The sequence below is a fragment of the Pan paniscus genome, chromosome 3, assembly GCF_029289425.2.
Source record: "Pan paniscus chromosome 3, NHGRI_mPanPan1-v2.0_pri, whole genome shotgun sequence".
In the NCBI taxonomy this organism is placed as follows: domain Eukaryota; kingdom Metazoa; phylum Chordata; class Mammalia; order Primates; family Hominidae; genus Pan; species Pan paniscus.
The window spans coordinates 3,493,764-3,511,024 of record NC_073252.2 but is presented as its reverse complement, the minus strand read 5'-3'; the positions used below and the strand labels follow the sequence as shown (position 1 = coordinate 3,511,024).

General features: G+C 43.7%; 1 protein-coding gene across 2 annotated transcripts in view; it reads right to left on the bottom strand.

Annotated features, from left to right (window-relative positions):
• The window catches only part of HTT (huntingtin), a 206,597-nt gene that overhangs the window by 71,411 nt on the left and 117,925 nt on the right, over positions 1-17,261 (bottom strand). For both annotated transcript variants that reach the window (XM_063603488.1, XM_003812979.6), the window contains exons 29-33: positions 16,696-16,806; positions 3,262-3,339; positions 2,528-2,751; positions 864-942; positions 556-717 (exon numbers count right to left, since the gene is read on the bottom strand). In XM_063603488.1, the coding sequence (XP_063459558.1) occupies positions 556-717; positions 864-942; positions 2,528-2,751; positions 3,262-3,339; positions 16,696-16,806 (654 nt within the window). The remainder of the gene's footprint in view (positions 1-555; positions 718-863; positions 943-2,527; positions 2,752-3,261; positions 3,340-16,695; positions 16,807-17,261) is intronic.

Sequence of the window (17,261 nt, the reverse complement as noted above, 5' to 3'; positions counted from 1 at the left end):
GGAAGGTAATGCAGTCAAGAGGGGAAGAGTGCAAATGCTTGTGCAGAGCCACACAGCCCCCACATGGACTCCAGGAGCACGGGTCTCAGTTACTGTCCTGCTAAATTCCATTCCTTTTTAAAGAGGTAAGCTAACCTGTTAGATAGCTTGAAACTGCAGATGATCAATTATGGTAATAATTGATAATCTGTTTAAACTAACTCTAGATTTTGCAAAAATGTTCCCCAAACAATAAATCTTAATTGTATCTCATAATTTAAATTCAAACTTATTTTGGAGGGGAGGCAAGTGGATGGGACAAACCTTTGGAAATCCCTAACAGCCAACCCCAGGTTAGCCTTGAGTCCAGGGAGCTGGGGCAAGGATGCTGACTTGCTGAGGCTGGCTATGCCCCAGGCCTTCTGCACCAGCTAGGTGCATGAAAAAGATAAGCAGCAGCAACTGATGAGGGAAACATGCAGACCACATTTCTTTAAAGTAGATTTCAGTGTCTTTTAGGGTAATTTGTACTAAATTAGGAACAGGTATGATGGATGAAAGATAAAAGTGACAAACCTGATCTGAATCCAGAAGACAGTAATTAACCCGTAACTGAACCAGCTGCGCCAGCAAATCTAAAACCTGCTTCTGTAACTGCACAGATGTGGTAGTCGTGTACTGTTTTAAAGCTTTTATAACAAGAGGTTCAAACAAACGAATGTGATTATGAATAGCATTCTATAAAAAAGAAAAAAAGAAAGAAAGAATCCATAAGTGAGCCTTCAACTAAAAGCTTCAAGCAAAATACCTGGAAAGTCTCAGCTCCAGTTTCCTCTCTAGCACTGACACGCCTGAGTTCACATGCCACAAACGGCACCATTTACCTTATCTGCACGGTTCTTTGTGACACTGGTGAGGTTTGTCTTCAACTGGGTAGACACTTTCTGGAGGACATCAAACCATCTGCCAAATGGGAATAAAAGGGAAGCAGAGAATGAGAATATCTTTAAATAATCTCCTCTGCACTCAGATATACTCCTGCTCAAACCAATTTCACATTCACACGATCAGAACGTGTCAGATGGAGAAACAACTTGAAAGGCCACTCAGTGTGGCAGCATCGCCCTCTTCAGATAATGACACTCTATTTAGAGTTTACAGCTGCCTGACAGCCATCAAGTCTCCTCACCCGCAGAAGGCTACTCAAGTCTGAGCTTTTTTCTGCTACAGGAAACTGACTACTCAGCCCAGTCTTAAGTGAGATTTGAGAGAAAGGTGAAGGTCATTTAAAAGATCAGTAATTTAGAAGAAATCACATGATTTTTTTGGAGGACAAGCCTTTAAAATATTTACATCAATGATATCCCTTTTAAGAAACATATATGAAATTAACCCAAACATGCACACACTCACATGCTTATTAATACCGCAAATGGTTACAGAAAGCATTGAAACAGACTTACTCCTGAAACTCCAATATATAGTAAGTACATCACTAACATACAGCCTGGAACATGGGTATTTTCCTTGACTCCTGACTCTAGTGTTTTAATTATAGCTATTTAATCGCTAAATTTATAAAAGGAAAAACAAGGGATTCTATTATTGCTACTATACAGATTAGCAACTCAAATACCTGTTCATACTTAAGGCAATTTAAGAAGTCCTGTATTCTAGGCATTAAAAACACAAACATAAATTTAAGTGAAAAGAGGCCGGGCGTGGTGGCTCACGCCTGTAATCCCAGCACTTTGGGAGGCCGAGACGGGCAGATCACGAGGTCAGGAGATCGAGACCATCCTGGCTAACATGGTGAAACCCCGTCTCTACTAAAAATACAAAAAAAAGTTAGCCAGGCGTGATGGCAGGTGCCTGTAGTCCCAGCTACTCGGGAGGCTGAGGCAGGAGAATGGCATGAACCCATGATGCAGAGCTTGCGGTGAGCTGAGATTGCACCACTGCACTCCAGCCTGGGCGACAGAGCAAGACTCCGTCTCAAAAAAAAAAAAAAAAAATTTAAGTGAAAAGAGAGTTGTAGTCATAAAGTTGACAAAACACAAGGTAATATATCCAAGATGCTTCTATGACCTTCACACACCTCTGAACACCAGCACTACTGTGCTGCAATGAAGCTGTTCTTTCATCCTTGTTACAGGCCTGAAAAGTGCCAACAACACATGCCACACCACTCTACAGGTCCTGTGCTTTGAATGGGTGGGGACATTATGAACCGCATTCTGGTTTGCTGACACACTTCGGCAATGAGAGCTGGCTGCTTCTCAGCCCACTCAGTGTTCCTCCTCCTCTAGCCCCACCTCTGAGATGTGTAAGTCCCAAGCCCATCTCACTCACTGGCCACACACTTCTTGGAAGGCCGGGCTATGCCTTAAATCATCTTTGCATCAACCATATCTCCTAGAGTTCTCTGAATACAGCAGACTATTAGAAGATGTTCGCTAACATTTTTCGTTTTTATTCTTTTACAAAGTATTTCCTGCTTGCTCTTTCGTGCTTCCACCAACGACAGCATTCTTGCCACAACTGTTACCCCGAGGTGTCGTGCTCCTGCTCCGCCTGCACCATGTTCCTCAGGCTGGCGTCAGCGAGGGCCTGGGTGAAGTGGGTGTACGGGGCCATGAAGCAGTAGTGGTACAAGCCTGGCCTCACACTGGAGGAGCCAAGGCGCTGTGCTCGGCCTTGTGACTTGCTGGGGTTGGAAGATAAGCCATCAAACTGGGAGGCCAAGTTTGTCCCAAAGAGAGTCTTCAACAACTACAGTGAAAAAAATGAGGCATCAACAATGTGGCGTGAACAACACTTTTAAGAATCTCCCACACAAATATCAAATCCATCTGTAAATAACTGGATATGTTAACAAAGATTCACAGTGTGAAATTCTTCCTGTTAATCACTATTAATACCTCATGAGATATTGTATGAAGTGCTGTTTGTACCTTAAATAGGCGTTTTGGGTTTCCTTGCAATTCTAAATGAGATTGAGCATTCTAAACAGAAACTCCGAGGGACTGGAAGTTAACTAGCGAGGTTGCAGAGGAGCTTCTGATGTCCTCTGCCCTCCACAGTGACAGAACTCGTCCTCCTGGGGAGTGAAGGGAAGGATGGCCTCTTGGCTCAATCATGGGGTGAGCCGAAAAGTGCTACGCTGGACCCCACAATCCTCCCAGCTGATTATGCCACCAGCACCTGCCTCTTAAGGAGTAGCAGCGTTTCGTCGTCATACCCGAAAATCTTAACAGAATAGGAAAAGAATGAAACTCTTACTTGTTGAACACAAACAGTTGCCATCATTGGTTCTCGACTAAAGCAGGATTTCAGGTATCCTAGGATCTCTTCAACACACTGTAGAAAGACAAGTGAGACATTAAGTGACTCAGAGATGACCCATTATTGTACGAATCCTAGACAGAAATTGAAGGTACAAGATAACTTCCATTTAAATCGTGTAAATAGTAGAGGAAAATCAGAGGAAAATTTTCAATTTCTTATTTTGAACAGTCAGTAAAAAGTCTTGAAATCCAAGTTATATACATTACAACCATTCTTTCATGCATCTATGTATCTGTTCATTCACTCATTAATTCAATAAACTGTTATCAAGTACCTATTGTCTATTAGGTATCCAGTCCTGTTCGCAGGGCAGGAATTCAGAAGTGTGCAAAGCAGCTAAGAGCCCTGCATCTGTAGAGCCCCTGAATATGTTCGGTGAACACAACTATGATACAGCAATGTGTGATTTACCACAAATTAGTCCTAGAATTGTCTTATAATAATCTGCAAAAATGACCAAATAACTACCTTAATGTTACTCTTCTCACAAGCATTTTTATCAACATCTATAACGAGATGTACAGCACCCAATGTCCTTTTCAAGAATCAAGAAGGGGCTGGGAGCAGTGGCTCACGCCTGTAATCCCAGCATTTTGGGAGACCGAGGCAGGTGCATCACTTGAGGTCAGGAGTTCAAGACCAGCCTGACCAATATAGTGAAACCCCATCTCTACTAAAAATACAAAATTAGCCAGGCGTGGTGGCGCACACCTGTAATCCCAGCTACTTGAGAGGCTGAGGCAGGAGAATCGCTTGAACCAGGGAGGCAGAGGTTACAGTGAGCCGAGATGGCGCCATTGCACTGGAGTTGTTACCTGGGCAACAAGAGCAAAAGTCCATCTCAAAAAAAAAAAAAAGAATCAAGAAAGAAGAAGATGCTAACTCAAAGAGCGCCACCATTCTGAACGCCTAGATACCTAGGCATTCAGAATGCACAGCCTGTTTCACCACTGCCTGGCTAATCACGAACTGGTTTCCATCAGCTGCTAAAAGCCAACACCAATTAGACTGAAAATGCCTCTCTCTCCACTTGTTTAACAAAATATCCTCTACTAATAAGCAACAGATTCTTGTTGGTTTCAAATACTCAAGGGCCACACATTTTTAAAATTCTGATATGCTCAAAGTATATTCTAAAGGTTTAAGGTTGTTCTTGTCAGAATTGAATTTGTCACACACCACTTTTTGTTTTTACTAGCTCCCAGCAGATACCCAATACATGTTAACTGAAAAAATTACAAATAGAACCTGTGAATCACTATTTGTCTAACAAAGGACTTTAACAAATGTGTATGGAATGCTTGGTGTGCACCAGAAACTGAAGCCCTGGAAAAGGTGAGAAAGCATGCTGTTTCTGGCCTTTCAAGAGCTCCCCAAGTACCAGGGAACCAGGGCTCTGCTACAAATACTAATATCTAATGTAATAGAGTGAGACTTCCACTACTGAGCACAATGAGGGTGAGGGACTGGGTTTACCCTCCTGCCTGAGACAACCAAAGCAAACCAAAAAACAAAACAGACAAAACCCAGAGTCTCAAGACACTGGACATCAGCAATGAAGGACAGTGATCCCTGGGAGACGAGAGACTAAGTCAGCCCTATGGCTGCCCCAACTCACTGCTCTGAGAGAGTTCCTAGGCTGTGGCACAAGGAGGAGGGACAGGCAACCCTCTGAACTGAAGAGGTGCTGAGAATCTAAGGAGACCAAGACAGCCATAGTTCATAAGACAGAGCACCAGAGAAGAGAAAACAAGACAGAGAGAGCTCTGGAGATCTGGGGAAGGTCCCTCTCGAGTACTCAGCAGAGATATGTGTGTGAGAAAACTCCCTGAGGCCAGGGAGAGAAGCATTGGAAAGGATTAGAAGGAGCAGTGCTCAGCGCTCACACAGGGCTAGAAAGTCACTGTTCTCAGCAGGCGGACTGGAAAACCCAAACTTTCTGGTTCATTAGGTAGAGTACTCAGGATGGTCTTGCCTCCTAAGCATGGTACCTAATTATTCCTAAAGAGGAATAATTAGTCCAAAAAAAAAAATTAGTCCTAAACTAAGCACTGCTCCAACCCATCTGACAAATTATAAAGCAAGACCCAAAAGAATAAACCATCTACATGTAACTCAACTAACCTCAGAACAAAGCTCAAGAAGATCTATGGGAACACAAAAATATATAGCATCCAACAAAGTAAAATTCACAATGTTGGGCATCCAATCAAAAATTGGCAGCCATGCAAAGAGGCAGGAAAATACAATCCAAAACGAGGAGTATCAATCAACCAATGAAAAACACCAAGAACTGGGAAGTTATTAGAAGATCTTAGAACTAGCAGAGAAGGATATTAAAACAGTTATTACAATTGTGTTCACAAAGCTAAACAGAAACACAGGGAGACATTTTTAAAAGACATAAATCAAACTTCTAGAGATAAAAACACAATTAGTGATATACACTGAACAGGGGCCAGACACGGTGGCTCATGCCTATAATCCCAACACTTTGGGAGACCGAGGCCGATGAATCACCTGAGGTCAGGAGTTCAAGGCCAGTTTGGCCAACATGGTGAAACCCCATCTCTAATAAAAATACACAAATTAGCCGGGTGTGGTGGCACGTGCCTGTAGTCCCAGCTACTCGGGAGGCTGAGGCAGAAGAATTGCTTGAGCCTGGGAGGTGGAGGTTGCAGTGAGCCGATATCGCACCACTATACTCCAGCCTGGGCAACAGAGTGAGACTGTTTCAAAAACAAAAAAAAAATACGCTGGACAGGATTAACAACAGATTAACAGATTAACAACAGATTAGACACTGTAGAAGAAAAGATTAGAGAACTTCAAAACACAATAATAGAAACTATACAAAACAGAAAACACATAAAACAATCAAACACCGAAAAGAGCATCAGTAAGCTATGGGACAACACTAAGCAATCATTCAGGAAATCACAGCCCCTTTAAGAGAGGGAAAAAAGGAGGGAGACAGGGCAGAAAAAAAATCTTTGAAGAAATAATGGCCTAGCCGGGTGCAGTGGCTCACGCCTGTAATCCCAGCACTTTGGGAGGACCAGGCGGGCAGATCACGAGGTCAGGAGATTGAGACCATCCTGGCTAACACAGTGAAACCTCATCTCTACTAAAAATACAAAAAATTAGCCAGGCGTGGTGGCAGGCGCCTGTAGTCCCAGCTACTCGGGAGGCTGAGGCAGGAGAATGGCGTGAACCCAGGAGGCAGAGCTTGCAGTGAGCCAAGATAGTGTCACTGCACTCCAACCCGGGCAACAGAGCGAGACATTGTCTCAAAAAAAAGAAAAAGAAAGAAAGAAATAATGGCCTAAAATTTTCCAAACTTTAAAAATACTATGAAGCCACAGACCCAAGCTCAATAAACCCAGGCACAAGAAACACAAGATATAAAAAAACTACATCAGGGCATATCATTACCAAATCACCCAAAACAGACAGTATAAACTCTGTCACCCATGCTGGAGTGCAGTGGCATGATCATGGCTCTTTGCAGCCTCAACCTCCCAAGGCTCAAGCAATCCTCCCACCTCAGCCCCGAGTAGCTGGGACCACAGACGCATGCCACTGCGGCCAACTATTTTTGTTTTTGTTTTTGTAGAGACAGTTTCCCGATTTGCAGATAAAGTCTTAAACCAGACAAAACATATAAAATGGAACAGTAAGGAGTTACATGAAAAATCGTCTATAATATAATGCAAAAGAAAAATCCAACGCATAATACATTTCAATTATGTATAAAAATGAGTATGGAATAAATAAGGATTAGAAGACAAGAAAAAACATTACCTGTCAAGAATGTGGAATTATTATTTTTTATTCCTAGTGTTGCTATTTAGAAAAAGAAAATGATTCTATTTTAATTCTAAGGTCTCTGTGCCTTTAAATCCTGGAACTAGGTAAACTCACAGAAGTCTGAAGAAAACCTGCTCATACCCATCGCCACATCAAGCTCACCTCTCCAGCTACACTTGTGCTCAGACCTCAACACCCAGCCCCGCACACATGCAGAGGCCTATGCATGTCGGTGCAGGGGCTCTGATGCCTTCACCTAAGCAAGGTCACAGATAAGGCTCAATAGTTTGTATATCTCAAGCCTGGCCTGACAATCTAAGCATCTGTTTATCTTTCCAGCTGCGTCAGAACTGCTGTGTGGCAGAAAGAGATCTGAAACCTTGCCATGCTGTGAGTCAGTGAGGGAGATTCCTCAAAACAGTCAGGGGCCAAGTGCAAACAAGAACCTGTGAAAGCTTCTACCCTACATATCCCCCTCTAAAAGACCACGGATAAAAACTCAACAATTGCTCTCCCTCTCCCTCTCCCCCTCCCCCTCCCCCTCTCCCTACGGTCTCCCTCTCCCTCTCTTTCCACGGTCTCCCTCTGATGCCGAGCCGAAGCTGGACTGTACTGCTGCCATCTCGGCTCACTGCAACCTCCCTGCCTGATTCTCCTGCCTCAGCCTGCTGAGTGCCTGCGATTGCAGGCGTGCGCCGCCACGCCTGACTGTTTTTCATATTTTATTGGTGGAGACGGGGTTTCGCTGTGTTGGCCGGGCTGGTCTCCAGCTCCTAACCGCAAGTGATCCGCCAGCCTCGGCCTCCCGAGGTGCCGGGATTGCAGACGGAGTCTCGTTCACTCAGTGCTCAATGGTGCCCAGGCTGGGGTGCAGTGGCGTGATCTCGGCTCGCTACAACCTCCACCTCCCAGCCGCCTGCCTTGGCCTCCCAAAGTGCCGAGATTGCAGCCTCTGCCCGGCCGCCACCCCGTCTGGGAAGTGAGGAGCGTCTCTGCCTGGCCGCCCATCGTCTGGGATGTGAGGAGCCCCTCTGCCTGGCTGCCCAGTCTAGAAAGTGAGGAGCGTCTCTGCCCGGCCACCATCCTGTCTAGGAAGTGAGGAGCGTCTCTGCCCGGCTGCCCATCGTCTGAGATGTGGGGAGCGCCTCTGCCCCGCCGCCCCATCTGGGAGGTGGGGAGCGCCTCTGCCAGGCCACGACCCCGTCTGGGAGGTGAGGAGCATCTCTGCCCGGCCGCCCCGTCTGAGAAGTGAGGAGACCCTCCGCCCGGCAGCCACCCCGTCTGAGAAGTGAGGAGCCCCTCCGCCCGGCAGCTGCCCCGTCTGGGAAGTGAGGAGCGTCTCCGCCCAGCAGCCACCCCGTCCGGGAGAGAGGTGGGGGGGTCAGCCCCCCGCCCGGCCAGCCGCCCCGTCCGGGAGGTGAGGGACGCCTCTGCCCGGCCGCCCCTACTGGGAAGTGAGGAGCCCCTGTGCCCAGCCACCACCCCGTCTGGGAGGTGTACCCAACAGCTCATTGAGAACGGGCCATGATGACAATGGCGGTTTTGTGGAATAGAAAAGGGGGAAAGGCGGGGAAAAGATTGAGAAATCGGATGGTTGCTGTGTCTGTGTAGAAAGAGGTAGACATGGAAGACTTTTCGTTTTGTGAAAACTTTTCATTTTGTTCCGTACTAAGAAAAATTCTTCTGCCTTGGGATCCTGTTGATCTATGACCTTACCCCAACCCTGTGCTCTCTGAAACATGTGCTGTGTCCACTCAGGGTTAAATGGATTAAGGGCGGTGCTTTGTTAAACAGATGCTTGAGGGCAGCATGCTCGTTAAGAGTCATCACCACTCCCTAATCTCAAGTACCCAGGGACACAAACACTGCGGAAGGCCGCAGGGTCCTCTGCCTAGGAAAACCAGAGACCTTTGTTCACTTGTTTATCTGCTGACCTTCCCTCCACTGTTGTCCTATGACCCTGCCAAATCCCCCTCTGCGAGAAACACCCAAGAATGATCAATAAAAAAAAAAATAAAAATAATAATAAATAAATAAATAAATAAATAACTCAACAATTAAGCAGGTGAGGCTTCCAAAGTACAAACAAAAGGATATGCGAGAAAGCTAAAATAGGCCTCTGTCTTGAAACAGCAAAAAAGATGAACTTAGAAAAACAAAAAAGGAGAGGTGAGTATATCTACCTTTAACTGTAAAGACACAGGCCAGAGAATAAGATGCTTAATTATCCAGTTATTCTTATGCCAAATGTAAAAATTTTCAGAGATGAGCTTATTATCTTTATGTACCTTTAAAAATATATACATACACACACAACCATATGGCTGATTTCAAGAATATAAAGATCAACATCAATCTTCATTAAATTGTGACTAGTTAATAATTTACTTTTATTATTTGGATAAGGCAGCATTTGATACATTCACTGACTGTAATCGAAAAACAGCCATTTCTATATATGACAGTCATAATAATAAGGTTTAAAAAAACCCCACATACAAAAAAGAAAATCTTACTATTTAAAGAATCCCAGTTAGATGATTTTTATTTCAGTATATCTCACATTCAAATTTAAACATGTAGTATTTTCCATTTTGCTAAAATGTGTTATACATGGAGACTGCTGGCCACTAAAAACTACTTATTAAGCACAGTGGTTTAGGGCAAAGAGAGGGAGATCTGAAAATATGGCTGGGCGTGGTGGCTGATGCCTGTGATCCCAACACTCTAGGAGGCTGAGGTGGGTGGATCACAAGGTCAGGAGTTCGAGACTAGCCTGGCCAATGTGGTGAAACCCCATCTCCACTAAAAATACAAAAAATTAGCCAGGCATGGTGGCAGGTGCCTGTAATCCCAGGTACTCCGGAGGCTGAGGTAGGAGAATCGCTTGAACCCAGGAGGCAAAGGTTGCAGTGGGTTGAGATTGTGCCGATGCACTTCAGCCTGGGCGACAGAGCAAGACTCCACCCCAAAAAACAAGGGATGCTTCCAAAATGGCCGAATAGGAACAGCTCCAGTCTACAGCTCCCAGTGAGATCGACACAGAAGACAGGTGATTTCTGCATTTCCAACTGAGGTACCTAGTTCATCTCACTGGGACTTGCTGGACAGTGGGTGCAGCCCACGGAGGGCAAGCCGAAGCAGGGTGGGGCATTGCCTCACCTGGGAAGCACAAGGGGTCGGGGGACTTCCCTTTCCAAGCCAAAGGAAGCCATGAGTGACTGTACCTGAAGGAGCGGTACACTCCTGCCCAAATACTGCACTTTTCCCACAGTCTTCACAACCAGCAGACCAGGAGGTCCTCTCCAGTGCCTGGCTCAGCGGGTCCCACGCCCATGGGGCCTTGCTCACTGCTAGCGCAGCACTCTGAAATCGACCTGGGATGCAGGAACTTGGCCGGGGGAGGGGTGTCCACCACTGCTGAGGCTAGAGTAGGTGGTTCTATGCTCACAGTGTAAACAAAGCAGCAGGGAAGCTCGAACTGGGCAGAGCCCACTGCAGCTCAGCAAGGCCTACTGCCTCTCTAGATTCCACCTCTGGGGGAAGGGCACATCTGAACAAAAGGCAGCAGACAGCTTCTCCAGGCTTAAACATACGTGCCTGACAGCTCTGAAGAGAGCAGTGGTTCTCCCGGTACGGCATTCAAGCTCCGATAACGAACAGACTGCCTCAAGTGGGTCCCTGACCCCCATGTAGCCTGACTGGGAGACACCTCCCAGTAGGGGCCAACGAACACCTCATACAGGCAGACACCTTCATGCTCTGGGACGATGTTTCCAGAGGAAGGATCAGGCAGCAATATTTGCTGTTCTGCAGCCTCCGCTGGTGATGCCCAGGCAAACAGGGCCTGGAGTGGACCTCCAGCAAACTCCAACAGACCTGCAGCTGAGGGGCCTGTCTGTTAGAAGGAAAACTAACAAACAGAAAGGAATAGCATCAACATCAACAAAAAGGACACCCACACCAAAACCCCATCCGTAGGTCACCAACATCAAAGACCAAAGGTAGATAAAACCACAATGATGGGGAGAAACCAGAGCAGAAAGGCTGAAAATTCCAAAAACCAGAACACCTCTTCTCCTCCAAAGGATCACAACTCCTCACCAACAAGGGAACAAAACTGGATGGAGAATGAGTTTGATGAATTGACAGAAGTAAGCTTCAGAAGGTCGGTAATAACAAACTTCTCCGAGCTAAAGGAGCATGTTCTAACCCATCACAAGGAAGCTAAAAACCTTGAAAAAATGTTAGACTAATGGCTAGAATAACCAGTGTAGAGAAGAGCTTAAATGACCTGATGGAGCTAAAAACCACAGAATGAGAATTTTGTGAAGTATACACAAGCTTCAACAGCCGATTCAATCAAGCAGAAGAAAGGAGTGATTGAAGATCAAATTAATGAAATAAAGCGAGAAGACAAGATTAGAGAAAAAAGAGTGAAAAGAAATGAACCAAGCCTCCAAGAAATATGGGACTATGTGAAAAGACCAAATCTACATTTGATTGGTGTACCTGAAAGTGATGGGGAGAATAGAACCAAGTTAGAAAACACTCTTCAGGATATTATCCAGGAGAACTTCCCCAACCTAGCAAGGCAGACCAACATTCAAATTCAGGAAATACAGAGACCACCACAAAGATACTCCTCAAGAAGAGCAACCCCAAGACACATAATCATCAGATCCACCAAGATTGAAATGAAGGAAAAGGGCAGCCAGAGAGAAAGGTCGGGTTACCCACAAAGGGAAGCCCATCAGACTAACAGCGGATCTCTCTGCAGAAATCCTACAAGCCAGAAAAGAGTGGGAGCCAATATTCAACATTCTTTTAAAAAAGTATTTTCAACCCAGAATTTCATATCCAGCCAAACTAAGCTTCATAAGTGAACAAGAAATAAAATCCTTTACAGACAAGCAAATGCAAAGAGATTTTGTCACCACCAGGCCTGCTTTACAAGAGCTCCTGAAGGAAGCACTAAACATGGAAAGGAACAACCAGTACCAGTCACTGCAAAAACATGCCAAATTGTAAAGACTACTGACGCTATGAAGAAACTGCATCAGTTAATGGGCAAAATAACCAGCTAGCATCATAATGACAGGATCAAATTCACACATAGCAATATTAACCTTAAATGTAAATGGGCTAAATGCCCCAATTAAAAGACACAGACTGGCAAATTGGATAAAGAGTCAAGACCCATCGCTGTGCTGTATTCAGGAGACCCATCTCACATGCAAAGACACTCATAGGCTCAAAATAAAGGGATGGAGGAAGATCTACCAAGCAAATGGAAAGCAAAAAAAAAGCAGGGATTGCAATCCTAGTCTCTGATAAAACAGACTTTAAATCAACAAAGATCAAAGGAGACAAAGAAGGCCATTACATAATGGTAAAGGGATCAATTCAACAAGAAGAGCTAACTATCCTAAATATACATGCACTCAATACAGGAGCACCCAGATTCATGAAGCAAGTTCTTAGAGACCTACAAAGAGACTCCCACCCAGTAATAGTGGGAGACTTTAACACCCCACTGTCAATATTAGGCAGATCAATGAGCCAGAAAATTAACAAGGATATCCAGGACTTGAACTCAGCTCTGGACCAAGCGGACCTAATAGACATCTACAGAACTCTGCACCGCAAATCAACGGAACATACATTCTTCTCAGCACCACATCGCACTTATTCTAAAACTGACCACATAGTTGGAAGTAAAACACTCCTCAGCAAATGTAAAAGAACAGAAATCACAACAAACTGTCTGTCGGACCACAGTGCAATCAAATTAGAACTCAGGATTGACAATCTCACTCAAAACCACACAACTACATGGAAACTGAACAACCTGCTCTTGAATGACTACTGGGTAAATAACGAAATGAAGGCAGAAATAAAAATTTTCTTTGAAACCAATGAGAACAAAGAAACAACGTACCAGAATCTCTGGGACACATTTAAAGCAGTGTGTAGAGGGAAATTTATAGCACTAAATGCTCACAAGAGAAAGCAGGAAAGATCTAAAATTGACACCCTAACATCACAATTAAAAGAACTAGAGAAGCAAGAGCAAACAAATTCAAAAGCTAGCAGAAGACAAAAAATAATTAAGATCAGAGCAGAACTGAAGGAGACAGAGACACAAAAAAAACCCTCCAAAAAAAAATCAATAAATCCAGGTGCTGGTTTTTTGAAAAGATCAATAAAATAGGTAGACCACTAGCAAGACTAATAAAGAAGAAAAGAGAGAAGAATCAAATAGACTCAATAAAAAATGATAAAGGGGATATCACCACCGATCCCACAGAAATACAAACTACCATCAGAGAATACTATAAACATCTCTACCCAAATAAACTAGAAAATCTAGAAGAAATGGATAAATTCCTGGACACATACACCCTCCCAAGACTAAACCAGAAAAAAGCTGAATCTCTGAATAGACCGATAACAGGTTCTAAACTTGAGGCAATAGTTAATAGCCTACTAACCAAAAAAAGTCCAGGATGGATTCACAGACGAATTCTACCAGAGGTACAAAGAGGAGCTGGTACCATTCCTTCTGAAACTATTCCAATCAATAGAAAAAGAGAGAATCCTCCCTAACTCATTTTATGAGGCCAGCATCATCCTGATACCAAAGCCTGGCAGAGACACAACAAAAAAAGAGAATTTTAGGCCAATATCCCTGATGAACATCGATGTGAAAATCCTCAATAAAATACTGGCAAACTGAATCCGGCAGCACATCAAAAACTTATCCACCACAATCAAGTCAGCTTCATCCCTGGAACACAAGGCTGGTTCAACATACGCAAATCAATAAACATAATCCATCACATAAACAGAACCAACAACAAAAACCATATGATTATCTCAACAGATGCAGAAAAGGCCTTTGACAAAATTCAACAGCCTTTCATGCTAAAAACTCTCAATAAACTAGGTATCGATGGAACGTATCTCAACATAGTAAGAGCTATTTATGACAAACCCACAGCTAATATCATACTGAATGGGCAAAAACTGGAAGCATTCCCTTCGAAAACCGGCACAAGACAAGGATGCCCTCTCTCACCACTCCTATTCAACATAGTATTGGAAGTTCTGGCCAGCACAATCAGGCAAGAGAAAGCAATAAAGGGTATTCAAATAGGAAGAGAGGAAGTCAAATTGTCTCTGTTTGCAGATGACATGACTGTATATTTAGAAAACCCTATTGGTTCAGCTCAAAATCTCCCTAAGCTGATTAGCAACTTCAGCAAAGTCTCAGGATACAAAATCAATGTGCAAAAATTACAAGCATTCCTATACACCAATAACAAACAGAGAGCCAAATCATGAGTGAACTCCCATTCACAAATGCTACTAAGGGAATGAAACACCTAGGAATACAACTTACAAGGGATGTGAAGGACCTCTTCAAGGAGAACTACAAACCACTGCTCCAGGAAATAAGAGAGGACACAAACAAATAGAAGAACATTCCATGTTCATGGATAGGACGAATCAATATCGTGAAAATGGCCTTGCTGCCCAAAGTAATTTATAGATTCAATGCTATCCCCCCATCAAGCTATCACTGATTTTCTTCACAGAATTGGAAAAAACTATTTTAAACTTCATATGGAACCAAAAAAGAGCCTGCATAGCCAAGACAATCCTGGGCTAGAAGAACAAAGCTGGAGGCATCACACTACCTGACTTCAAACTATACTACAAGGCTACAGTAACCAAACCTGACACACATAAGCAATGGGGAAAAGATTCCCTATTTAATAAATGGTGTTGGGAAAACTGGCTAGCCACATGCAGAAAACTGAAACTGGACCCCTTCCTTACACCTTATACAAAAATCAACTCAAGATGGATCAAAGACTTAAACATAAGACCTAGGACCATAAATATCCTAGAAGAAAACCTGGGCCATAACATTCAGGACATAGGCATAGGCAAAGACTTCATGTCTAAAACACCAAAAGCAATGGCAACAAAAGCCAAAATTGACAAACGGGATCTAATTAAACTAAAGAGCTTCTGCACAGAAAAAGAAACTATCATCAGAGCGAATAGGCAACCTACAGAATGGGCTAAAATTTTTGCAATCTATCCATCTGCCAAAGGACTAACATCCAGAATCTACAAAGAACTTAAACAAATTTACGAAAAAAAAGCAAACAACCCCATCAAAAAATGGACAAAGGATATGAACAGACACTTCGCAAAAGAAGACATTTATGCAGCCAACAGACATACAAAAAAATGCTCATCACCACCGGTCATTAGAGAAATGCAGATCAAAATCACAATGAGATACCATCTCACGCCAGTTAGAATGGCGATCGTTAAAAAGTCACGAAACAACAGATGCTGGAGAGGTTGTGGAAAAACAGGAACACTTTTACACTGTTGGTGGGAGTGTAAATTAGTTCAACCATTGTGGAAGACAGTGTGGCGATTCCTCAAAGGTCTAGAACTAGAAATACCATTTGACCCAGCAATCCCATTACTGGGCATATACCCAAAGGATTATAAATCATTCTACGATAAAGACACATGCACATGTATGTTTATTGTGGCACTAGTCACAATAGCAAAGACTTGGAACCAACCCGAATGTCCATCAATGATAGACTGGATTAAGAACATGTGGCACATATACACCATGGAATACTATACAGCCATAAAAAAGGATGAGTTCATGTCCTTTGCAGGCACATGGATGAAGCTGGAAACCATCATTCTCAGCAAACTATCACAAGATCAGAAAACCAAACACCACATGTTCTCACTCATAAGTGGAAATTGAACAATGAGAACACATGGGCACAGGGAGGAGAACATCACACACCGGGGCCCATGGGGAGTGAGGGGACTGTGGGAGGGATAACATTAGGAGAAATACCTAATGTAGGTGATGGGTTGATGGGTGCAGCAAACCATCATGGCACGTGTATACCTATGTAACAAAACTGCACATTCTGCAAATGTAACCCAGAACTTAAAGTATAATAAATAAATAAATAAATAAAAATAAAACTGAAATTAGCCACCAAAAAAAAGAAAAAGAAAATCTATGAGACTTTTAACTCAGGCTCTGCCACTGACTTTCTGTGAGATAAGTCAGAGACTATCTCTGTCAGAGAATATGACTGTCAACCCCAGCTCTGTTACTTCCTCAGGCACAAAAGAGCAAGTCACACCTCCCGCCCTGTCCCCTTACCCGTCTGTTTTGCCCCTTTCCACTTGAAAAGGTCAAGTTAAGAAATAAAGGACTCTACAAACACATTTTGAAGCCCACTAATTTTCTAAACTAAACTGGGTCTAAGCTAATACATGATAACAGACAAAAATAGAATACAAATAGAACCTTCCCCCTAAACTTCATGGCTAAGGCAGAGTCAGACTCGGGTCCTGTGACGCAAGCACGTGGGGCAGGGAGGAGTCTCCCGGAGGCACCCTGGAGAACCAGGCTCCATCCTAGATGAACTCAGCCCAGAAGACGCACATCAAGTGTGCCAGCCACAACCCAAGGAGAAAAAACAAGACACAAACCTTCCCAATGTCCTGCAGTGTGGCCAGCTCTAGTATCTGAGAAAGAACATCCAAGGCTGAGCGGAGAAACCCTCCAAACTTTTCCGTGCTGTTCTGAAGATCCAAGGTGACCTTGGGAAGGTGAAGGAGAGAACACACGGTTACTGGCCCTGTCAGGATCTCATAATGTACAACCAAAGACACAAACATCGACGGCTGCAGCAGATGCCTCCACTGTGCGGCGCCGTACACTCACCTTGCAGGGTGTGTCTGCGTGTTTGTTGTCAGCACTGGGAAAATATTTTGGAAAGAAATTCCTTTCAGATAGCTATACAAAAACTACTCTTTCAAAGGCTTTCAGGTTACACTGGCGCTACTGGAAGAAATAATTCCTAACTTTCTTTCATAATGAGAAAAAAAGGGTTAAATGTCCATCATAATCAGTATCTGGTATGTGGTATATCAAAAAATAGAAAATACTAAGTCCTATTCCTTATACACTAGGATCCCTGGGAGAAATCACTGTCAAATTCACATAGGGTTGGTTCAATTTGGATACAATAAAATATTAAAACAGGTGTAAGATG